General features: G+C 38.9%; 1 protein-coding gene across 1 annotated transcript in view; it reads left to right on the forward strand.

Annotated features, from left to right (window-relative positions):
* Positions 1–26,155, forward strand: part of PCSK5 (proprotein convertase subtilisin/kexin type 5) — a 309,676-nt gene that overhangs the window by 146,518 nt on the left and 137,003 nt on the right. The window contains exons 6-7 of the mRNA XM_011231366.3: positions 19,512–19,600; positions 23,191–23,363. Of these exons, the coding sequence (XP_011229668.1) occupies positions 19,512–19,600; positions 23,191–23,363 (262 nt within the window). The remainder of the gene's footprint in view (positions 1–19,511; positions 19,601–23,190; positions 23,364–26,155) is intronic.

Raw genomic sequence — 26,155 nt, forward strand, 5'->3', positions numbered from 1 at the left:
TATTTTCCCTAGAGCCTCTCTTTTGTCTAAAACTCAAATCCGAATGTGTTTTTCCTCTACCTTCAAACCCTTTACGACCAGGTCTTCAGGTGTGTACAAAGAATTTGTAATAGATCCATTGTCTCTTAGCCTCACCACCTAACACTGCCCTGCGCTCTAGTTTTAACTAATCTTTTTACAGCTCTCTGGAAATAGCATGCTTCGTTTGTACCGGAGACTGGTGAAGAGTAACCACTCCATAGGTGGGTATGTTGTTATCATTCTGCCGTGCTTACCGGTTGTTAAATAGAAGATGTAATCTCGATGGGCATTGTGCTTATTACTAATGTAACCCAGTTGGAGGCTGAGGATCGCGACCTCCCTGCTCTGTGGTGGGATCACTGCCCTCTTTTCACTTGAGAAAACAGGGAAGCAGAAAGGCCAAGAAATGTAAAATACCAGATTTTATGAATGAAGAATTTAAAACCAGCGTCAGATATAAAGTTTTCGACGAAATTGAATATGTTCTTATTCTTAGAATCCAAATTATTGGGCAAAATTGCCCTGCCCTTTTTTGGGTTTGTTTCTCTCTGTTTTAAATAGCTATAAATAACTAATTGTTTCAGTAACAGGGAAAAAAACCCAACTTTCTACCAAGTACTTGTTACAAGTATTTGCTGTGGGCTAAAATCAAGAAGCTTCTGTTGAGACTTGAAAAACAGAGTGCAGGGGCGCCTGGGTGGCACAGTCGTTAAGCGTCTGCCTTTGGCTCAGGGCGTGATCCTGGCGTTCTGGGATCGAGCCCCACATCAGGCTCCTCCGCTGTGAGCCTGCTTCTTCCTCTCCCACTCCCCCTGCTTGTGTTCCCTCTCTCACTGGCTGTCTCTGTCAAATAAATAAATAAAATATTTAAAAAAAAAAAAAGAAAGAAAAAAAGAAAAACAGAGTGCAGTTTGCATGGAAATAAAATATTGCAGATGACCTGCGGCTGTGTTCATTCACATCAGCTGATTCTTATTCTTGGCCAACAGAAAGAAAATTATAAATTAAACTTTGATTTAGGTTTTAATTTTCTTTCAGGTGTTGTGTGCGGGCCTTTCATGAAAAAAAGGAGGTAAATCAAGTAGTAGAACCTTTAGAAAACATTTTCACTAAGTGATTTTAGGATGAAAAGGCGAAAATGGACGATACACATATAATTACTGATTAGTAAAACTTTTGAGATAACTCCTTGAGATATTTGAAATTTAGTGAGAATCAGTCTCTTCCTCTGTCTCCTTACCGACATACACACACACACACACACACACACACACACACACACACACACCTACACCTACTTTTTTTATTATAATTGTATTCTTATTAGCTGTAACGTTGATCTTAAAAATTAAGGTCAAACCTCTTAAATATTTAGCATAAGTAGGAAAGAAATCAGAAATAATTGAACCACTTAAGGAACAACTTCAGATCTAGAAGTTACCTGAAAACTTAGAAATAATAATAATCATGAATGAGTTGTGCATACTCGAAAAATAGCAATGGTTGAGGTCAGGCATTTCTGCATATATTTATCTTCTAATATGAGGAGATTAGAATTAATGAGATTAGAAGTAGACATGGCGATATTTTTTAATCGGCGTTGCAAGCTAGAAGTAGGGAAGTCTGTCTGGACAGGTGGACTATGAACATCGAAGTCTGATACAGGTAAATAAGTTCAATGATTGTAGGGATAACTTGGGGCAAGTCTTCTGGCCACTGGGGGACCTAATTGTCTTCTGCATATAAAATGGAGACAAAATGAGCTACTTGTAGTTTGCTGTGGGAATTGTAGATAATGCATTCTGAACGTTCAGGATACCATGGGCCCTACTAACCAACGTACTAACTGATGGTATTAGAGCTAATGTGGGGATTTTGTCACCAGGAATGCCTAGTGACAGAGCTGCAAGTCAAATGAATCATCGACACTTTTCATCCTGGTATTTGTCTGGGGGAAATTATTCCCACCCAATTTAGAACATTTATATTCTACATGGGCAAACAGTGGGAGTGGAATCTGGATTTTTTCTGGCAGAGGAGGACACGGGTCTGAAATTCTCCTGGAAAGATTACATGGACCCACGAGTTACGGAGATCATCTCTGCTCTGTTATCCTTGGCTGTCTCAGTGGTCTTTTCAAAGTCAGATTTTTCGTGGCAGAGTTCCAAAAAAATGGAATACGCCTTCTAAAGCTCGTCAAGAAAACCAACTACAGCACACTCATCTCTGTAAGTCTCCACATCCTGCCTCATGTGTTCGGTACCAGAGGCTAGAAGAGGAACGCGATCATAAATTTTGAAAGGAGCTGTTGGGGTTAGTGGATCCCTCCAACCTTTTCTCAGTCAACACCTCTAAAAACTCATTTAATTTCACATTTTCTTATTCATTTATTGGGTTTACAGCAATTCATCCTCCAAAGATGTGACCAAACACACACATACAAATACGTAATTCCTGTGATACTGGAAAAGTTGCAACAACAAACCAGTGATGAATTGCTTACCCACCCAGACATCTCCGTGTGTTCCTGGGCTTAAACTATGCTCTTTGTCCTGATGCAAGAGAAAAGTTTTAAAAGAGTGATTATTTCAACATTCTTGTTCAAAAATTTGATCTACCTTGTTTTCACCAGTTGGTGACTCGTTTCCATGGAAATAAAAATGGAATAAGCATTCCTCATTTTAGATTCTCAGCTGCCCTATGCCAACTGAGAGCTGTAAATGCCATTTGGTTAACAGCAAGGATCCAGAATTCTTCCATCTTAAAGTGGCAGAGGGAGAGGAAAAGAAAATGTTTGCCAAGTCATTTTGCTTTTCTTCCATTGAAAAGGACACAATTTCACGATTGTCTGAGATATTGACTGACATTTATCAGACACATGCAATGTCTACTAGTGTCTCTTCCGTCTATCAATGTAAATCTCTTTTCCGCCCTTCACAGAGCTCCTTACTTCATTGTGATTTAACTGGCCTGCGATTGCCTTCCCAGTTGTCCACCTGCTGTTCCAGTGATGGGCACTGAACAGGAAAGTGGTCAAAATGTTAGAAACAGTTCGGTGTTCTCAGTGATCTGAGACCTGAAGGGAAACAAAAACAAAACCCTGTTGTTAGAGGGAGTGTGTGGGAGACAATTTACAAAATCCTCACTTACAAGAGAAGGTCAGTTAATTTTGCCATCAGGACTCTCCATTTCTGAGCAGTTGTTGCCTATAATTACTACATTTTCTGGAACTTTTCCATGAGGAAGATAGGGAAGAATATTATAACAAAAGCTTTCGCATAAAATGTTTGCATATCAATACAGTTGTTTTCTTTTGTCTTGTTTTTTGGAGCCTGGAAAGTTGAATCAGTGTGAAGGCTAAAATAAAACTTTAATAACACTAACCCATGATATTTTCTTTTATATTTTAAGATGTTTAGATACTAGATCGAGAAGGAACGTGACTCCAGCTCTTAAACATCACCCAGCGTGGCTCTGGGACATGAGAAGGTGTTTCTCTATGTCCCAAAGTCTAAATTTAATAAAGGAAAGCAGACATAACGGCTTCCAGCCATGGGCTGCCCCTGTGTCTCTAAGTGTGGTCTCACACCTCGCCAAAGCAAGTAATGTGTCAACTAAGGAAATACAACCCTTATCCGAGGCTTGCGAAACTGCACGAATACTGCAGGGGAAATTGTCCGGATGCTGGACATGCGGTTGAGGGCCTGACATTTTCTATTATCACATTGTCTTCATGGGGGGATATCCCCGTGGTAACTGTTATGGTATAAACAGCTTGTGTGTTCCAGGGTCTTGAGAAAGACGTATTTAGGGTGCAGAAGGGAACCCGCCTAGAATATACACTGAGGTTGAAGATTGCAAGCGAAACCGGATATGACAGGGACTCTGTAACTTTGGGGGCTTCTTCCGCTCTCCCAAGAGAGGGGAGCCAGTCCTTAGTCTCTTACTTAATCCACAGCTTTCCTGCATTGGAGAAGCAATGCAGGGAGGGACTCATTACAGAGACAAATGGGGGCTGGGAGGAGAAAACATTAAAAATGAATCCACTCAAATTGAGGCCAGAGTCTTGTAATGAGCGATGAAAATGGTGTTTTATTTTATTTTTTTTTTTTATTTTTTTTTTTAAATTTTTTTTTTTTAATTTCTTTATTCAACAGAGATAGAGACAGCCAGCGAGAGAGGGAACACAAGCAGGGGGAGTGGGAGAGGAAGAAGCAGGCTCACAGCAGAGGAGCCTGATGTGGGGCTCGATCCCATAACGCCAGGATCACGCCCTGAGCCGAAGGCAGACGCTTAACCGCTGTGCCACCCAGGCGCCCCTGAAAATGGTGTTTTATTTTAAACAATAAAACCCAAATGATGAAAATACATGTAGTTTATTGTCCAACAGCACGTGTAGCTGTAGCCATTCTTACATCAAACAAAAATGAGTCATGTTTAAAGTTGTAGTTTTTCTGTAATATTACGAAATTTGAATTTTAGTACCGTCATAAACAGACTCAGTTTATAAAAATTTTTATCAGTTTTCTAAGGGCCATTTGGAATCATTTTATTGACAAATCATTCTCATTTAAAGCCACTGTCACGTAGCCAGCCTTGTTCCATTTTTACTAAATCTCGTTCTTCTAGATTCTTCTTCAACACAGCTTTCAGTGTGATTAAATCTGTTCTGAAATTCACTGATTGCATGAAATCCTGTGTCTTTTGAAAGTTCATTGGGCAATTGATTTGCTTGATTTGCCTTGTACTGTTTGTTTGCATTTTATGTTTACGCAGAGATAGAAAATTCTGGCACTGGAAGAGGATAGGGATGCTTGAGTCGGCAGTAATTTCATTAGTGATGGGATCATTCGTGAGTATCTTTACTTGTTTAGTTAGGAAACCTAATAATTATGATACCCTTAAAAAAAAAAAAAAGGGAACTCGTGGGCAGTGATCCAAATAGCTTCAAAGATGCAACTTCTGAGCCTTCCCCTCAGAAAAGGTCTCAAGGCCTCATAATTTTGTTCAGCCCTGCTAAGTATATGCGTGCCGGAGGCCATGTGCATGTCCTTCTGCAAACACCTTGCGCGTTTGCTGTTGCGGAAACACTAGGACTTGGTGTCGGGAGATTTGGGTTCATGTTCTTTGGCAGTAAGTTGGCTGTATTACCTTGGTGAAGTCATTTAACCCATAAGAATTTCTGTTTCCTTACCTATAATATGTGGATAAAGGTACGTTTAATGTGTACAAGAGGACTGGAGAGAGCAAATTAAATATGTGAACCTAGACAAGGAAAACGAATAATTACTAATAATAAGCGATCCTTACCACCTTTATTGATTTGATGTTGGTTTGTTTTTAGAGCATGTGTGTGTGCATGAACAGGGTCGGGGAGGGGCAATGCGAGCAGGAGAGAGAGAGAATCTCAAGCAGGCTCCTTGGAGCCTGGTGCGGGGCTCGATCTTATAACCCTGAGATCATGACCTGAGCTGAAATCGAGTCAGACGCTTAACCGACTGAGCTACCCAGGTGCCCCTGATTTTGTGTTTCAGTTGCACACTGTATTAAGCATTCTTTCAAATGGAAGTGATTACACCAGTGGCTATGAAGGATACGTTACCTTTGTTGAGGTGATCAATTTACATAAAACGGCACTCAGTATGAATATCAACTCAAAGAAAGTAGAGTTAGAAAAGGTCGAAGTATATGTTTCTTGGTTCCCAGGAAGTCATAAATAGCTGTGACTCTATTTACCCTTCATGCCGAGAAACCACAGGTTGGTAAACTACTGACTGCAGGTCAGATCTGTCTGGTGACTCTTAAGAATTTTTAAAATTTTTTCAAAGGACTAAAAAATGGGGCAAAGGGTTATGTGACAGAGACTGTATTTGGCCCTGTAAAGCCTGGAATATTTACTACTTGGCCCATTACAGATGTTGGCCAACCCCTGCTCACATACTCATGCAAACACCATCATAATAAAACCCATTCTTTGTGTCACGCCCGAGTAAAATATGTATATGCTGAAATGTTAAAGCGATAATTGGGGCTATGATAAATTTACGCTTTGGAGGGAGGCATTCCTTCATCGTTGGTTTTGTCCTTCCATAATTTTGAGAACCTTCCAACGTGTAAGGAGATGACTCTGGTGAGCTCTGCATAGAAAACCAGGAGCAGAGTCAGTAAATGGAAGGGTGCGGTGGGGCTGAGCTGAAACGATGTCAGCTCAGGGAATATAAGGTGTGTGAGCTACTTATCTCTACTTCAGGACCCGTTTCTCCGAGTGCCAAGGGACCCTGGGACCAAGCGCCACCAAACTTGTCAGACCCTGAGTATGTTGCAAGAAGGAACACCAAGGGAGCCCTTAGGTCCTCGTGCTGTAGCCACAGTTTACCTGTATTTCGGACAAGTAGGATTATGTGACAGGCACTTCTTTTAGATTCTTCGTCCCTGTAAAGTAAGACTCAAGTCTTCGGAAGTGTTTTGGCAGTTTGTCTCTGATCTGGAAGCAGTCTCGAGCCAAGTGAAGTCAAACACTTACAATATCACCTTTTGCTCTCAGTTAGTCATGAACAGATTTTGAGCAAAACAGCAAATATTTTTAGCCTGTTTTACAGTGTCTAGTTATTGAATGATATCTTTACCTGAATAGTTTAGCAAAAACAAATAGAAGCAGAACTATTAAATTGATTACTGCTAAATGAACAGAGACTTGTAAATTACTGCCTCTTATTCAGGATTTCCAGGCCAGTGGAGTCCATTGAAACTACATTATATCCCATCTATTTTTCTCACTTTTGAATCCTTAGTGACTAATTCATTCCTCAGCATGAGGTAGGTACTCAATAAATATTTGCTGAACGAATGATTCAGAACAGTTAATTAATTACGGGCCAGTACATGGGAATAGTCTCATTATGTCTAGTTAACTAGGTCATTATAAGAATATTAGTAAAAATGGAAGCTTACGTGTATATGTGTAGGAGTATGTAAAGTTGAAATATTGTCTAGAGCACATTCTAGCATTTGGGTCTCCTTTCTACTTTAGAATTGTATGAATGAGGTGGTTTTCAGTATACATTTGGAGAAAAGAAATATGTATGGAAAGAAACAGACCACAAGAAAATCAAAATTATAATTTGATACAGGCCATTATTTCTTTCATTATCTTTATAGATCTTTCTCCAGTCTCTCAGCATATACACTCAGTATATACTTCATATTTCATGCTTTAGTGAGTTCTAATTATGAAATTTCCTTTTAATTATGATGCTGCAAAATTATAGAAAAATCAGTTCAGGTGTAAGGAGGAGAAAGTTGCATACCAAGCATTTTCGCAAACACTGACTTCCAGCCAGAGCCCTTAGAGCAGAAATTCCTTTAACTTTGGACATAAACCTTGATTATCATGACCTTAGTACTTGGTTAATTACATGCATAAATCTTACGACACCCCTGTCGGTGGTCGTAGGTTCAATTGCTGGTCAGTTGAACTCCTAAAACTATTAGAAGTAATTAGGAGGATAAGAATATAATGTACCAGTAGGCCAATATCGGCTATATTTCTTTAGCGAGGGTGTTCACCAGCCCCCGGACAATTTTCTTTTCCTCTTCTTTCCCCTCAGTGCCCAAATGATACCTCAGTTGTGCAAGAAAGAGCCATGTGAGTGGGTAGAAAAGTCCCTTTGCCTTAAAAGCCCCGGGCTATTAGGAACGATATTGTTCCTATGAATAGCCCATGACATACAAGGAAGGCCATACTCAGTTTCTAGTGTCTCCTCTCAGAAGCCCAAAGCCAAGACTTCTCATCATGTACCCAGCATCCTGGCCACAGACCTCCCAGTAATTCACCAACCAGGGTTCATTTTTACCACAAGTGGTGATCCTTGGTAGCTGATGTCCCACCTTTACCAGATATCAAGGGGAACAGAGCTAGAAAGTTAAACCAAAGTAATTTCCCCATAGAAAGAGAAAAGAGCTTTTGTTCCTCCTTTCCTCAGAATATTCTCCACCAAAGTTGTGAGCAACAAAGCTTCAGATAATTCAACTTCGTAGATCCCTTTGCTTAGAAAATGCTTGGGACGTAGGATGTGAATTTTCTGGACTTGAGGAAGGAAGGAGGAAGGAAAGGACTAAGATTGTTAACTAAAATCTTTCTTGGGAGGAACTTTGGTAATTTTCAAGAAAATAACCTTCCTGACAGAGATTATTCTTCACATAAAAAGAAAGCGTCATAGATCTCTTTTCCAGAATTATAGGTGGTACTGAACCCAGTAAGGCCGACAGATCTCCGGTGGGAAAGACGGGCATCATGTTGTGCCCTCCAGTTCTGAGGAAGCGTTGGAGCCTCCAGATCCACATTTATGAACTTATAAGAGAAAACACTTGACTCCTAGCTCACTGAGAACAGACCTAAAATGAATCAGCAGGAATGACTAATTTCTGTCTATTCATAGTCAAGGGTAAGGGAGACAGTTTTGCAGGCTTCCATTTGTGGTGGAAAATGAGATCAGGCTGTTCCCAAAGTTGTAACTACATAGAGTGAAAACTAGTAGATCTGAGTTTCAGACAGTAAACAGAAGCCTCTAACAGAAGTTAGAGAGCTTGAAGAGTAGAGTCGTGGGCTCCTAATAGACCCAGTGGGGAAGGAATAGCAGCATGGAATCCCTGGGGAGTATAGATAAGCATGGGCAATCTGAATTCATAGAAATAATTTCATGTAGGACAGGAAGAACTAATCATTAAAATAAAAAACTGAAAAGCATGCTAGTAAATCTATAGAGAACCAGTGAGCCAAGAAAAAGGGCCTGATTCCCTCATCATGATTAGTGGATTTCATCAATAAGGATCTCTCACACTCAATTGCTTTGATGATGATGTTGATCTTTAAGGTAAGGGTAGGAAGAGAGTTAGGCTCATAAGGAGGTGGCTGAGATCTTGGTCAGGACTGCATACTTACACACGTACGTGCTTGTCGTGGGGCTTAGCGTACTTCAGTCCGTGCAACGTTATAGTTGAGAAGGCAGCAGAAGTGAGGTAACAGACTAGGTTTTCTGATAAACCAAGCTATTTTTCCTTTGATGTATAGGCGACCCTAGTTAATGATGAATTCAGGTAGTAATGAATAAGCCATTTTCCTAGGCTGGGGCAGATAGAAGGAGGAGGGAAATAGAAAAGACATCAAAGGTCTAGGCTGGAGAGGGTAAAGAAGAGGGAAAATGGCAGAGGTAAGAGAACACTTTTAAAGCAGTGTATTGACAAGGACAATAAATAAAGAATATTGAAACTGGTGAGGAAGACCTAAAACTTTCACTATCTGCAGATGGCATGACACCATATACAGAAAATTCTGGAGACTCTACCAAAAAATCCTAGAACTGATACATGAATTCAGTAAAGTCTCAGAACACAAAAGTAATCTAGAGAAAACTGTTACATTTCTGTGCACTAATAATGAAGGGGTGGAAAAAGAAATTAAGAAAACAATCCAAGTTATAATTATACCAAAAAGAATAAAATACCTAAGAATAAACTTAACTAAGGAGGCAAAAGACCTGCACTCTGAAAACTATAAAAAAAAAAAACTATAAAAAAAACTGATGAACGAAATTGAAGATGACACAAACCAGTAGGAAGATACACCATACTCATGGGCTGGAAGAGCCTTCAGTATTCATACTACCCAAAGCAATTTACAGATCTAAAGCAATCCCTATCAGAATACCAACATTTTTCACAGAACTAGAACAAATAATCCTAAAATTTGTATGGGACCCTAAATAGCCAAAACAATCTTGGCAAAGAACAGCAAAGCTGGCGATGTCACAGTTCCAATTTCAAGATATGCTACAAGGCTATAGTAATCAAGAGTATGGTACTGGCACAAAAATAGACACAGATCAATGGAACAGTATAGAGAGCCCAGAAATAAGAAACCAATGCTTATATGGTCAATTAATCTACGACAAAAGAGGCAAGAATATAAGATGGGGAGAAGAAAGACTTTTCCACAGATGGTGCTGGTAAAACTGGACCGTTTTCTTACACCATAAATAAACTCAAAATGGATTAAAGACCTAAATGTGAGTCCTGAAACCATAAAATTCCTAAAAGAAAACATAGGCAGTAATTTCTTTGACATGATAGCCTTAGCAACATTTTTCTAGAACTGTCTCCTAAGGCAAGGGAAACAAAAGCAAAAATAAACTGTTGGGACTACACCAAGACAAAAAGCTTTGGTGCAGCAAAGGAAACCATCAATAAAATGACAAGGCAACTTACTGAACGGGAGAAGATACTTGCAAATGATATATTTGATAAGAGGTTAATATCCAAAATATATAAAGAACTTAACAGCAAGAAACAATCTGGAAAAATAATGGGCAGAGGGCCTGGATAGACATTTTTCCAAAGCAGACATACAAATGGCTGACATACGAAAAGGTACAGCACATCACTCATCACCAGGGAGATGTAAATCAAAACCATAATGTGATATCACCTTACACTTGTCAGAATGGCTAAAATCAAAAAGACAAGAAATAACAAGTGTTGACGAGGAGGTGTAGACAAAGGGAACCCTCATGTGCTGTTAGTGGGAATACAAATTTTTGCAGCCACTATGGAAAACAGTACAGAGGTTCCTTTAAAAATTAGAAATGAAATTACATTTGATCCAGTGATTTCATTACTGGATATTTACCCAAAGAAAATAAAGCACTAATTCGAAAAGATACATACACCACTGTGTTTATTGCAGGATTACTTACAACAGCCAAGATATGGAAGCAACCCAAATGTCCATTGACGGATGGATAAAGAAGTTGTGGTGTATATATACAATAGAATGCTACTCAGCCATAAAAAAGAATGAAATCCTGCCATTCGCAACAATGCGGTTGGACCTAGAGGGCATTGTGCTAAGTGAAATAAGTCAGAGAAAGAAAAATACCATATGATCTCACTCCTATGTGGAATTTAAGGAACAAAAGAGCAAAGGGAAAAAGAGACAAAAAACAGACTTAAATCCAGAGAACAAACTGGTGGTTCCCAAGGGGAAGGGAGGGAGGGGGAAATGAGTGAAATAGATAAAAAGGATTAAGAGTGCACTTATCTTGATGAGCACTGAGAAATGTATAGAATTGTTAAATCCTTATTTTGTACATCTGAAACTAATATAACATTGTGTTAGTTATAATTCAATTTTAAAAAATATTTAAAAATAAATTTATGAAAAATCTAAAAATTTTTAAAAAGGCAGTTTACTAACCACTAGAGTTTTATTTATTTTATTCTCAATATTTTGTGTTTGGACTAAAATATCCATCTTGAATTATAGCCAGTATTGCAAATAACTGTAGATTCTTCAGACCTACAATCATTGTTAACTTTAAAAAGATTACAAATTCACAGGAAGTTGCAAAAATAGTACAAGTCCCCGGTATCCTTCATCTAGATTCCTCCACTGATAACAACTTATGTAATTATAGTAAAATACCAAAATCAGGAAATTGGCATCAATACACTCTGCAGACCTCATTCAGATTTTACCAGTTTTTATGTGTACTTTGTGTGTGCATGTGTATGTGTGTGTCAGACTAACCCTATGCTTAAACCTCTAAAAGAAATATTCTGCTTTTCAAAATCCTTTGCTGGTCATTTCCATGTGATATAGTTGATGCTCTTAGTAGTGGCCTATTACTAGTTAATATTATAAAATACATTTTTCATTCTCTTGCCTATGACAGATGTGTTCAACTTTGGAACAGTTGATGAATGCTAACACTTTATTTTATTTTATTTTATTTTATTTTATTTTATTTTTTGAAAGATTTATTTATTTTTTGTTGTAAAGTTCGATGATTCATTACTTGCGTATAACACCCAGTGCACCATGCAATACGTGCCCTCCTTACTACCCATCACCAGCCTATCCCCCACCCGCCTCCCCTCTGAAGCCCTCAGTTTGTTTCTCAGAGTCCATAGTCTCTCATGCTTCATTCCCCTTTCTGATTACCCCCCCCTTCTTTATCCCTCTCTTCCCTTACCGATCTTCCTAGTTATGTTCCATTTTAAATATTGTGTATCTGTTCTTGAAGACCAAGAGGAGGAATCACAATGTCTTTTGCTAAGTGTAAGAGCTGTGATAGTTTAAAGATCACGCTCAAGATTCTTTCAATATTAGATGATCAGAGTGTCTCTGAGTATCTTAATTAATATAGCTATTTGTTATTGTCGTAGTTGAGGTTGCTATAATGGAATCCCAAAGAGGGTGTGGCTTAAATACTAAGTACTTATTTTTCGCAGTTCTGGAGGCTGGAAAGTCCAACATTCAGTTCTCAGGGAGGGCTCTCTCCTGACTTGCAGAGAGCTGCCTTCTTGCTGTATCCACACACAGTAGAGAGAAAGGAAGGGTGGAAGCCTGCTCTCTGGTGTTTCTAATCCCATCATGAGACCTCCACCTGTATGACTAGGGGCCTCCCCAAGGCCCCAGCTCCACATACCATCACACTGGGGTTAGGGTTTCAAGATATGAATGCAGGGTGGGGATGGGCACTAACATTCAGTCCTTAGCAGTTATCTTGAATGAGTTTTTCTGAATTCCTTTCTTGTATAATAAAAAAAAAAATGTAATATTATGGAAACCTCCAGGACTGTGTATAATTGCCATCGCTTCAGAAGCTAGAATCTTAATTGTCTCACAAAAATTCATCACCAAAAAGTAGAGTGGGTGATTTCTTTTTTACTTCTTGAAAGTTTCAATTTACCTTTGTTTTTTTTTTTCCCCCCTAACATGTTTCATGAGCTTTAGTAAAGCTTTTTGCTGAAGACAGGGCAGTAGTCTGTTTTCAGCTCCTAACCATTCTTAAGTTTTCATTTTTAAGATTCCCAGCATTTCCTCCTCCTCACTCAAGCTAAATAATTTATTAGGGAGATTCTATAAAATATACTGTCAAATATCCTGTCATCAATAGTAATGAATGAATAAAGTCGCCGCTACCACACGAAATAAGTAGGGTAGCAGGCAAAGAAGTCATGAAATCTTGGCAGCCATTCAAAGGCAGGGACGTGGGCCCCTGTGACTTTTGCTGGAACCATGAAAAGACCTCACATAAGGATTCAGGAGAGCCAGATCTGGTCTTTGCCCTGCCACGTTTTATACCTTCCCATCACCATCTGACTGCATTTTCTCAGTTGTCAAACTGGAGAAGTGATACCCTTGTTGCTTCAGAAGATTGTGGTGAGAATCAGTGAGACTAAAAGACTTAGAGAAATGGATGGCGTGATGTAAACACAGGTGGGACTATTATCAAGAACAATGTGAGCAGTCAGAAACATCAGTTCGAAGTGATCAGTGATCCTTTGGAGAACACACCAAACACATCGTTATTTCTTGCTCTCCCTTTCTAAGGGAGCTATTGAAATGGAAAATTTTCACTCCGATTTAAACCAAACCAAAATATGCCAAAGAGCATGGGCACAACAGATGTCAAAAGGGAATTTCTGTTCAGTGAGGGGGTAGACTGAATCCGTGAACAGTGAAGAGGTTTGTTTCAAGAAAGAAATGAACTAGAAAGTAGTCTTTCTCCAACTTGCCATTGCTTGATTCAGACAAGTGTAATTTTGACTTGCGAGCAATGCCCTGGCCACCATAGGGGTAGACCTTTTGCATGTGTCCTCATGTCTCGGATTCAGGGTTTACCTGACTTCCATCTTCACACCTACAGTAAAGCTCAAGGAAGTTAATATTTTCATCCCCACTAATTCACATGGAAGAAACAAAGTTCCCAAAGCAATGTGACTCTGGGTCTGGGAAGAAGCAAGAGAATACAGCAAGGCAGTATTTTTGAGGTCAACGATGATTTCATATTCTGTACTCACTTCACTTTGTATGAGTTCACAATATTACAGAAATGAATTAGCAGGCACTCTCTGATCTCGTTTTCCTTGTTTTCAATCACAGACCTCCAGGTAAAACTTCTGGAGATCTTTAATTTCAATGGTTTATAGTTGGGAATAGATCATGTAGTAGATGGGAAAACTTGGAATGGTAGAACAAAGACTGTCATGATCTCTCAGCCAAGATGCTCTTTAAGATGGGGCGCCTGGGTGGCTCAGTCATTAAGCATCTGCCTTCGGCTCAGGGCGTGATCCTGGCGTTCTGGGATCGAGCCCTACATCAGGCTCCTCTGCTGGGAGCCTGCTTCTTCCTCTCCCACTCCCCCTGCTTGTGTTCCCTCTCTCGCTGGCTGTCTCTGTCAAATAAATAAATAATCTTAAAAAAAAAAAAAGAGTCACAATGGTTTATTCAAGTAAAAATGATGTGATAGAATATTTTGCACGTGCCGGGCCCCGGCAGCAATGACAATAGGCCTAAGAGAACTGGAGAAGTGATGCATTTTTTACTTCCTAGTTTGTCTACCTACTTTATTTTAGATGACATCTAATTTATTTTGCCACTGGTCTAAATATCCATTACAATTTGTATCATTGGGTTACCTTCTGGGGTCTCAGAAAATAATGTGTCTTAGTGGCAGCATGAACATATATACAAAGAGGCTAAACAGCTGACTGCTTTTCCAAGGGGTGTTACATGGACATTGGCTAGTAAATTCGTATTTAGGTGCATGTGGGTCAGAATGTAATACACTGAGCATACTGTTTTCTGGACTAAAATCTATTGAAAAGGTTCTCCTTATACTGAAAGTAATTGCTCATCGTCTGTTGGCTCTGAAGAAAAATACGACAAAAATGAAGACTTTTATCTATATTGTGACTTTTATAATTAATGGAAATCATGAATATACTTAATGCTGACCACCCTTGTTCTTTAAGAGAAGGAAGAAATTGAATCTTGTTCATACACTTGAAGAGGTCATGATGATACCCGTTGTTCTATGATCTATTTTAAATGCATCAAAACACTGAATCCAACTAAGATACAAAAATAAAAAGCTGACCAGTACTTTACCTGGGGTAATGATCCTTGTCATCTGAAGAGAGTGGGCTGTTTAAATGTAGTTGAGCTAGCAATTTGGACCCTCAATTACAGCATGTTACAGTATATTATTTAAGTGATATTTAAAATATATGCATCAGCACTAGAGTGTTTCCCAAAAATGGTTCATCATTGCTCATGATATAGAGTGATATACAGAATTCTTTGCAAGAAATGTTTTTATAAGGAAATAGTCCCTCTTCTCTTCACTTAGGAAAACTCACTGTCTATTAATGATGCACATAATATGTGCAAGTTTTATTGCATTTTAGGAATACAGAGCCAAGTTAATTCTTACATTTTAAAAATATTATGGTAGAAAAGATATCCAATTAAATCTCTCCTATGGTAGTACATCTAAAACTCCTGGGAAAATATTAAAGAATTTTTTAGCGCATGGTTGAGCTAACGGGACACACAGAGTATTTCTCTGTAAAAGCTCAGATCTGTAAACGAGGTAGGCAATAGGTAGACACTAGGAATTTTCCAGAGTGATCAGTCAAACCCAGCCAGCCTAGAGCTGGATTTTTAAAAGCACTGGGATGGCAGTGAGGTGAGAAAAGACTTGCATAAAACAGAACCCTTGATGTATTGTCTACTCCAGCCTCAAAAAATTCACAAAGATAAAAGCCCAAACCACATGACCTTCTAAATGGACAGTTCACTCACCACATTGGGAAGACATCACCATGAAAACAATCTAGCAACAAAAAGCAGAATTAGATCGACATGTTTGAGAATTATTGCATATAGTTCATATATATCAAGAAATGTATGTTTTAATACATATATTTGAACAGTGTTTTTTAAGAAAAGAAACTATTCAAATTAACCAGGTGGGTTTGAAAAAGAACTTCAAAAAAAAAAAAAAAGTAAAACATATAACGCTCGACACGAGTAATGCGTAAATGGGTTAAATAACAGGGTAGGCATGGCTGAAGATAAGTGAAATATAGAACTGAGCAGATTACATGGAGAGCAGCCAAGGGAGAGAAGGGTATGGGAAATCTGAAGGTGAAATGAAAGATTAAGGTAGCCTTCAAAGGTACAAGCTGAGACTTCTGATGGTTTAAGCATTAAATCACAGGTCTAGGAATTCCAAGAAAGAATTTTTAAAAACCCAAACACAGCATCTTAATGAACCTGCAGAATGGAAAAGACAAAGAGAAGCTCTGAAAAGTGTCCCGTGAGAACTAGATTGCCAAGACGGCTGATTTCTCACCAGAAACAATGGAAGCTTGAAGACAGTGGAATGGCATCTTTGAAGTGCCGTTAGTCTAGAATTCTATATCCCAGTGAAATTGTTTTTCAAGAACAACAGTAAAATCATTTTCTGAGGCTGCAAAAAGACTCTGATGGACACATTTATAGAATGTTCTTCAGAAAAAAAATCTGTGATCCTAGAAAGAGTTATAAACTATAAAAACAAATACAGCAAGGAGTATTTGTATTATCTAAACAAACACTGATAATTCAAAATAGTGACATTAATGGGTAGTTTCCAAAGTTAAAAAATCTAATGTGTAACTATAATCATGGGTATTTCCTATGTTAAAAGGTGGGTAATCACAGTTAAAACATTCTAGTCTATGGGACACCTGGGTGGCTCAGTCAGTTAAGCGGCTGCCTTCGGGTCAGTTCATGATCCCAGGGTCCTGGGATTGAGCCCCACATCAGGCTCCCTGCTCAGCGAGGAGCCTACTTCTCCCTCTGCCTGCTGTTCCCCCTGCTTCAACGTGTTCTCTGTCTCTGAAAAATAAATAAAATCTTTAAAAAATAAATCAAATATTCTAATCTGTACTGTTTAGGGGAAAATTGAAAGAAGTATTAATGACTTTTAGACTTTGTGGTGTTAGGTATCCTTGAGCAAATAGCTACAGTAAACATTAGCTAATAGAATGTATAACATCTGTACCTTACAGGGCGAAAAATACAGAAACTAATATAAACATATTATGTAACAATGGATCTAGTCACTGTCAATGGACTTATTCTTGAGTTAAAGACAAAGATAGTCTAGCTTCAAAAAAAAGTAATTCTATTTATAAGAGATATAATTGATATGAACACAGAATGATAGTAAAGAGGGCAAAAAGGTATAGAATTTATTAACCTGGTATCTAATTTTTTTTTTTTTACTGCAGGAGTCCCAGAGTTTTGCTACATATTCATAAATAGTTTCAGTAGGAAGATTTAATGATGCCATTCTAAATAAAATAAAAATTGACAGAACTGCAGAAAACATTATCAAATCCATGATACAACGAACAAACTGTCATAATGGACTCATAAGTAACAACTGGAGGACTAAAATCATATCCTTCTGGTCCTGTAACACTTACCTTAATTAATCATAGATAAAATGAAGTGTAAGAACAACGGGCTCATAAAGGGAATTTGACACTTGAGGAAAAAAATGACTTACACCATGAAGTGATACACAATCAGAGACTAATGAAGAATCATAGTAAATACTTGCTGGGCTCGGGTAAAATTAGTAGTTCAGCTTGTATACAAAAGAAATCTCTTTTTCTTTTAAAAATGGATCTTTTTTCTGATGATCAGAGTGATATAACCAGATAGCAGAAGGGCAAGATAATTATGAGTGCATCAAAACTGTTGTATAGAACAACCTAGAACTGCCCTAAATAAGATTGCCGTATTCCAGATAACACGTGTGAAAATGTATATGCATTGGGTATGATGGAAAGGCAAGAAATTTGGGCAAAAGCATGAAAAGGTTATTCACAAAGTAAGAAATAGAAATAGCTAATAAATATTTGAAAAGATGGACAACATCAAATATAATCTGAGGGGATAAAAAGGGAAGCAACAGTAAGATAATATTTCTCATGTCAGATTGAAAAGATTGAAAAACTCATACATAGGGGTTTATAGACATGGGCCTGTTCAGATATTTTCTCCATTCTTTATATTGTCATTCAAGGAGGCTTATGGTCTTTTTTTTCCTTTCGTCATGCACAAAAATATGATGTTTTGTAATAATATTTATCCATCTTGCAGGGTTTTTTGGGTTTAGTTTTATTACTTTAACCTTCCATTAACAATTTGACAATATATTCTGTGCTCTTTGATCCAGTCATTCCACTTGTAGGAATTTATCCCAAGATATAAAAGTATATAAATGCTTAAGATTGTTTTTCATAGCCTTGTTACTCTCAGTGAAAAACTAGGTAAATTTCCAGAAATCGAGGACTTGTGAAAGAGATGGTGGGGGAGGGGATGTACAATTTAAAAGATGATGGGAGGTAATAGTAAGCTTTTAAATGACATATAGGCTAATATTTACATAGGAAGATATGCATGACATTACGAAGTGGACGGAGCAGGATAGATCTCTGTTGTATAAACTTGTGTGTGTACCTATCCGTTATAAGCAGTAACTTCTTTATAGTTTCACAGACGGTAGTCATAGCCCACGGTTATGTCTTAGTCACTGTTAGGCTGATTTCACCCTATCTCTTTACATCTCAAGGCCTCCTTAAGCATCCTTATCTCTAAAAACAAGGGCAAGGGGGTGAGCCTTGGGCTTCATTAGCAATGACAAATACACCCGTATTGATTGTCCTATCCCTCTTGTGCATCCAGGGCAGATAGGAGCCATCAGCCCTAGACCCCTTGCCCTGGGCTCAGCCAGACCTCAGGATTCTTCTCAACAGTGTTAGGTCAACATTTCTAAATAGATTGTACTTTGCACTTGGAACTTCTTTGCTATCCTTGCACAGGGTGATGTTAGAAGTCCCTTTAATTAAAGGATTTTTCTTAGGTACAAAGTCACTGTGATGAGAAATAAAAGGAATATTTTTCAGAAAAAGGTGTTGGCTTTTCTAGTAGCCATATTTTTAAAATGGTGGAAACAGGTGAAATAAATATTGATGCATTTTATTAAATAAAAGATTTTACGTCATTTACATAAAACAAGTGTTAGTGGAATTTTTCACAGTTTTTTCGTATAAAATCTTAGAAATCCAGTGTATATCTACAGCACATCATATTTTAGATGATAGATTTCACTGGAGATACTTGATCTCTAAGTTACAGTTTAAGAGGCAGATTCTCATATAACGACATTCTTAACTTTTGTAATCACTGAATCGAGTACTGGTTCTTAAATTTAATTAAAATTAAAGTTGAGATAAGGTCACACAAGCCTCATTTCACGTACTCAGTCGCCGTGGATGGCTGGTTGTTACCATATTGGACAATGGAAGTTTAGAGAATACAAAGAAACACACTATTCGATTTTTAGCTTTCAAGGAGATTTTCTAGTTGGGAAAGCAAGGTATAAGAATATATGTATCAATCATAGAATCTCAAGCAGACTATAATTAAAAGTTTGCAGTGGGCAAGCTAAGTGGTACTTGGGTAGACGTTCCAGAAACATCCACAGCTTGATGCAGGCTTCACCAGTCTGACTGGTGGCAATGACGTTGCGAGTTGGGGAGAATGGAGTGTTTTACTTGAGCAAGTGTGTGTGTTCTTCCTGCAGGCATGGGACCCGCTGTGCTGGAGAAGTGGCAGCCGCAGCAAACAACTCTCACTGCACAGTCGGAATTGCTTTCAACGCCAAGATCGGAGGTATGGGAAACAAACTTGGGTAGATATAGAACCCCTCCTGAGCTCGAGACAGGGCTGTGTTGGCAGAGTAGTGTTCGGCTGTTGCTGAAAATGGCCATCATCACGTGTGTTATTAAATACAGTCCAAGGCTTTTCAAGCAGTACGCCTACAGCGTTGGCATGGGAAACATGTCCAGTCATATGGGGTCATTGACAGCTGTCCCGAACTAGACAGTCGTTGCCTGGGTCGGAAAGAACTGATTCTCTAAGTACCAGCCCATAATATCTCTATGGAGAAAAGCGTTTCCAAATTCTGTCAAAACAGAAAATCCATTTTTTCCCCTTTTCCTTATGTTTTACAAAGAGTTCCTTTTTAATGGAAATTAGAATGGGAAATGGTAAAATCTCCTTTTGTAGTCCCATCATAGAGCAACAGAGTTATTAATAATCCCGGATTTTGGATATACATTACACACACATGCACAAACTCAAATATACATATGCCTGCTACGAGGACCTAACCAAGGGAGTGTGAATGTAGGCATTAATAGAAGCAAACTCCTTCCCATCTGTAATCCTCTTCGTTAGCTCTAACCCGGTGCCACAGCCACACACAGAAATGGGAGAACACATTATAAGAGACAGTACAGATCCCAGTGGCTCGAAGGTATCCCCTGGGGGGTTCTCCTAAACCGTGTCACAGATGAATGAACTTCCTGGTGACTAGACGGATATCTTTGTTTCCAGTACACTGTCGTTGCCAAGTGGTAAATAGAATTGGATCTAAAATAAAAATAACAGTCTTTTCTAGAGTAAACGTAGAGGTCTTGTAACATGACATACTTGGGGTATATAGTAATGGTGCTAATAAAAGGTTTTCTGACACTACCTCGAATGTCAGTGCTCAGTGCATTTGAGCTCTTTCTCCCCTTTCTTTCACACCCAACTCTTCGAGTATGGCGGCGTGTTAACCAGTAATTAGCTGTGCTCTGAGAGCATCTGCTGTGCGGCAAGGGGAAGGTTCATGAGGGAGCTAAAGAAAGGAGACAGAAATTTCCCCTGAAGAATGCTGGATACCCCTGAGAGTCTTAGGAGAATCCAGTGACTGTGGTGGCTGCTGATGAGCCCTGCTTGCTGTCGCAGACACGACACACACGGTCCCTCACATACACCAACACGTGTTCATGTCCACGTCCTCACTCTCCCGCATTAACTCCGCATTCACTGACCTCGATGGACTCAAGGAACAAACTCACAGATAAGCCACCGAACTAGCCAAACAGGACTTCAGTAATGACTGTATGGCAGTGAGTCCCCAATGTTCTGTCATCCCTGAAACAAGAACATTCTGAATTATAAATTGAACCCCAGTACCCAAAGCATGAGGCTAGCAGTCAGATAGGAAAAAAATCATCCTTTCATCTGTACACTTGAGGAAGCAGACTTCTTACCTGTTAATTTTTGGTCAGAAAAGGAGTATTACGCTCTAGATATGATTTCATCAAGTATTTTTCCCCTGGACTTCCATCAGTCACATGACCTAGAAACTGCACTCAGATATTGTGTAGCTACCCCCACGAGCTGGCATTTAGTATTACCAGCTAGATTATCTCAGGCAGTTATCTCCAGGGTTTATGTCTTTGTATCGAAAAAATACAGTTGATCCTTAAACAGCACAGGTTTGAACTGCATGTGTCCACTTATATACAAATTTTTTTCAGTACGTACAGTACAGTAAATGGACTGTCTCCTCCGAAAGATTTTCTTAATCACCTTTTCTTTTCTCTGACTTACCTTATTGTAAGAATATAGTCTGTCATACACATATCATACAAAATAAGTGTTCGTCAACTGTTTATGTTCTAGTAAGACTTCCAGGCAACATTAGGCTCTGAGTAGTTACGTGTTTGGAGGTTCAAAGTTGTACATGGATTTTTTACTGTGTGGAGGGGGGAGGGGGGTTCGCGCATCTAACCCTGAGTTGTTCAAGGGTCAACTGTAGTTCCGTGTTATGCTTTGAAATAGCAAGAAGTAAAAATTGAGGGATATGAGATCGTTCATCTTGTTTTCAGTAAAAACCGTGCAGGTAAATTTTGGATATTCATGTCAAATGAAAGCAAACCCATGGCTGCTTAGGACCCAGTACATACAAAGGGCATCAGGCTGGGCATTCTACTCCCACTAAATGAAAGTGCTAAAAGGCCTTCTGAGTACACTTTCCATTTGATAATTTTTAAAGTACCTTATTTATAACCCTTGTGATCTACATAACTTGTTCTGTACATCTCCTTTAAAAATCCAAAGGTCTAGAGGAAAAGACAGGAGATATACCAGTCAAGCGCAGTGTCTTTAGGGGCACTTTGGGGAGATTTAGTGTGTCCTGAGTGTTGATTTCCACTGTTCTTTTGGAAATAAATATTAAAGTGTAGAGTGACCTATCTGTCACATAGTTTATAAAGGTTCTGCTGGAAATACGGCAGAATATTACCAGTGAAGTGTTGTCTGTATCAATCCTCATTGTCATTTCTTCTATTTTTTATGTTTATAAATTTTAGAATTAAAACTTAAACATTTTTTTTTAAATCACAAAGAAGGTATAGTTTTTTCAGGAATATGTTTATTTTCTGCCAGAAGTCCCGCCTCAAACCACATAGTATCAAAGCTGCCTGATTAGGGATTTTATTGTTTAAGCTCCACGGGTTGGTAGCCATAAAAACTTGAAATCCTGCTAGAGAGCAAGATTTTTTTAAGGAGTAAATTTGGGCCGTAAAGATATAATTGTAAAATGATACAGTGTCTCAGTGATGCTGTTAAGGTTAAGCTGAAGGAGAACTACGTTTACTTCACAATTAGAAGTTTTGTCGTTTTGAGTCTCCAAAATAAAAGGAAAGGAGGAAAGCCTGACATTTGATATGTAGTTTATTTTGGGATATCTGTGTCTATTTTTTCCTATTAAGGTTAATAATAAATTCCTGTCTGTCTGATGGGAATATACTTAAATGAAGATTAATGACTGAACATTGTTACAACCCTTTGAGAATTATTTGATGTGTTACATGCACAGAGAGCATTCTCATTTATTATTTGACTTAGAAATAACTTGGCAAAGAAATAATAAGTTCACATCAGTCTTACAGATTAGGAGATAATATCAAATACGGAGGAAATTAGACCAACCTAACTTGGCAGCTTGCCAAATTTTGCGAGCCCACGAAGGTCAGAATGCTTTATGCCAATTATGAACACAAGTTACCTAATGAAGAGAAATTTAGGAAATATGGATTGCTTGAGGCTCTCTCTGTCAAGTACTCTCTGAAGACAGGGATAAAGAGAAGGGAGAGATTGTAGAAACTTTTAAAAAGAGAATAATGGACAAAGAAAGATTTTAAGGAAGTTTTGCTCTCTCGTGTACGACATAACTTACTTTTTCTCCAAGATAGCTTTGGAAGAATCCGCATTATCTTTTTCGGGGTGGGGGGGAGAAGATGCTCACTCAAGTGTTCGTTAAAAAGTTCTTTGCCCCCAAATTGCTATAATTGGAATATGGCTTGGGCTATTAGGGTGTTACATAGTGAAGCCTCTATTCAAGCTAATTCCCTTCTGTCTGGAAGGGGTTCGGATGCTGGATGGTGATGTCACGGACATGGTTGAAGCGAAATCGGTTAGCTTCAATCCCCAGCACGTGCATATCTACAGCGCAAGCTGGGGCCCGGATGATGACGGCAAGACCGTGGACGGACCGGCTCCCCTCACCCGGCAAGCCTTTGAAAACGGCGTTAGAATGGTAGGTGTTCAAAGCACCTCAACTCATACTTTGTCAATCGGTGATGATTCTCATGGGGAGCCATCTATGCAATTGTGGGTTCCAGTCCTTCAGTCCAGAGGGACTGACAGAGCTCATCGCTCAGCCAGGAGACAGGTTTATAGAAAGAGGCACTGAACCTTTGGGATTGTGTGTTATGTCTGTTCTGCAAGTGTGCTAAGAGCTAGAGGGTTCCCCCTGACAAGAACAGAGGTATATTTGGGGGCTTAGATTTGCTTAAAGGAAATGTATTCATTATATATCTGTTAATCTCGCATTGGAGCAACAAATTCTCAGCACTGCGAGATGGAGGAGAAATGAAGATACCAAACCTCTCTGGTTGGTGTTCAGGGCATCCAGCAGCGCCCTTCTGGGCCTCTCCCTGTTGTAGTCCCTTCCCTGGTTCCTCTTCTGTCCCAGGACAATATTATTATTGCACTAGATCCCAAGTTCTCTAACCAGGCAGCTCAACCACCATCCTTTCCTTTGCTTCCCTAAAAAATCCACGCACCCGTTCTCCCCTCAAAAACTGACCACGTAATCTAATGTAATAAAATATCTCTTTCAAATTCCAGATCTTAAAAAGTCCTATCTTATTTTCATTAAATAAAAAATAAGTCTGCTGTATACTTGTAATCATGGAAGGAGGAACGCTCCAGCAGAAACAACTCCTATTTCTGACCCGTGAATGAAACTTTGGGTGATTTAAAGCATACATTTTAATCGTGATCTGGGGCCATTCTCCCTTTCCTTCATCATCTCTTTTTCCTTTTTTTTTTTTTTTTGTTTTGTTTTGTTTTGTTTTTTGGGTTTTTTTGCAATTTTCTTTCTTTTTAAATGTAATACCCATAGGTGGAGTGTAAGATAGAAAAAGCCACACCTTGGAGTAATATCTCGCTTCTAATTAGCATTTTGCCTCTTTTTTTTTTAATAATTTTTATTTTGTTATATTAGTCACCATAAAGTACATCCCCAGTTTTTGATGCAATGTTCCATGATTCATTATTTGCGTATAACACCCAGTGCACNTATAACACCCAGTGCACCATGCAATATGTGCCCTCCTTAATACCCATCACCGGCCTATCCCAATCCCCCACCCCCCTCACCTCTGAAGCCCTCAGTTTCCCAGAGTCCATAGTCTCTCAGGGTTCATTCCTCCTTCTGTTTACCCCCCCTTCATTCTTCCCTTCCTTCTCCTACCGATCATCCTATTTCTTATGTTCCATAAGTGAGTGAAACCATATGATAATTGTCTTTCTCTGCTTGACTTATTTCACTTAGCATTATCTCCTCCAGTCCCGTCCAAATGTTGTGTAATCATTCTTTCTGATGGCTGAGTAATATTCCATTGTATATGTGGACCACATCTTCTTAATCCAGTCATTTGTGGAAGGGCATCTCGGCTCCTTCCACAGTTTAGCTATTGTGGACAATGCTGCTATGAACATTGGGGTGCATATGGCCCTTCTCTTCACTACGTTTGTATGTTTGGGGTAAATACCCAGTAATGCAATGGCTGGATCATAGGGTAGCTCAATTTTTAACTTTTTAAGGGACCTCCACACTGTTTTCCAAAGTGGCTGTACCCACCAACGGTGTAAGAGGGATCCCCTTTCTCCACATCCTCTCCAACATTTGTTGTTTCCTGCCTTGTCAATTTTTGCCATTCTAACTGGCGTAAGGTGGTATCTCAATGTGGTTTTGATTTGAATTTCCCTGATGGCTAATGATTTTGAACATTTTTTCATGTGTCTGTTAGCCATTCGTATGTCTTCATTGGAAAAGTGTCTGTTCATATCTTCTGCCCATTTTTTGATTTATTTGTTTCACGTGTATTGAGTTTGAGAAGTTCTTTGTAGACCTTGGATACCAGTCCTTTATCTGTAGTGTCCTTTGCAAATATCTTCTCCCATTCCGTGGGCTGGCTCTTAGTTTTTTTGACTGTTTCCTTGGCTATGCAGAAGCTCTTTATCCTGATAAAGTCCCATAAGTTCATTTTATCTTTTATTTCTNCTGGATGAAGTCCCACAAGTTCATTTTTTCTTTTGTTTCTCTTGCCTTTGGAGATGTGTCGTGAAAAAGGTTGCTCTGGCCGATGTCAAAGAGGTTGCAGCCTATGTTCTCCTCTAGGATTTTGATGGATTCCTGTCTCACATCGAGGTCTTTCAACCATTTGGAGTTTATCTTTGTTTATGGTGTGAGAGAGTGGTGAAGTTTCATTCTTCAATTTTCCCAGCACCATTTATTGAAGAGACTGTCTTTTTTCCACTGGATGTTTTTTCCTGCTGTATCAAAGATTAGTTGCCCAAAGAGCCGAGGGTCCATTTCTGGGTTCTCTATTCTGTTCCATTGGTCGATGTGTCTGTTTTTGTGCCAGTACCATGCTGTCTTTGTGATCACAGCTTTGTAGTACAGCTCGAAATCCGGCATTGTGATGCCCCCAGCTTTGTTTTTCCTTTTCAACAGTTCCTTGGAGATTCGGGGCCTTTTCTGGTTCCATACAAANCAATTCGGAGTCTTTTCTGCTTCCACACAAATTTAAGGGCTGTTTGTTCCAGTTCTTTGAAAAATGTATTTGGTATTTTGATCAGGATGGCATTGAAAGTGTAGATTGCTCTGGGTAGCATAGACATTTTAAATATGTTTATTCTTCCGATCCATGAGCATGGAATATTTTTCCATCTTTTCGTGTCTTCTTCAATGTCTTTCAAGAGTGATTTGTAGTTTCTAGGATATAGATCCTTTACGTCTCTGGTTAAGTTAATTCTGAA

Source organism: Ailuropoda melanoleuca, chromosome 17, assembly GCF_002007445.2.
Source record: "Ailuropoda melanoleuca isolate Jingjing chromosome 17, ASM200744v2, whole genome shotgun sequence".
NCBI classification, from domain to species: domain Eukaryota; kingdom Metazoa; phylum Chordata; class Mammalia; order Carnivora; family Ursidae; genus Ailuropoda; species Ailuropoda melanoleuca.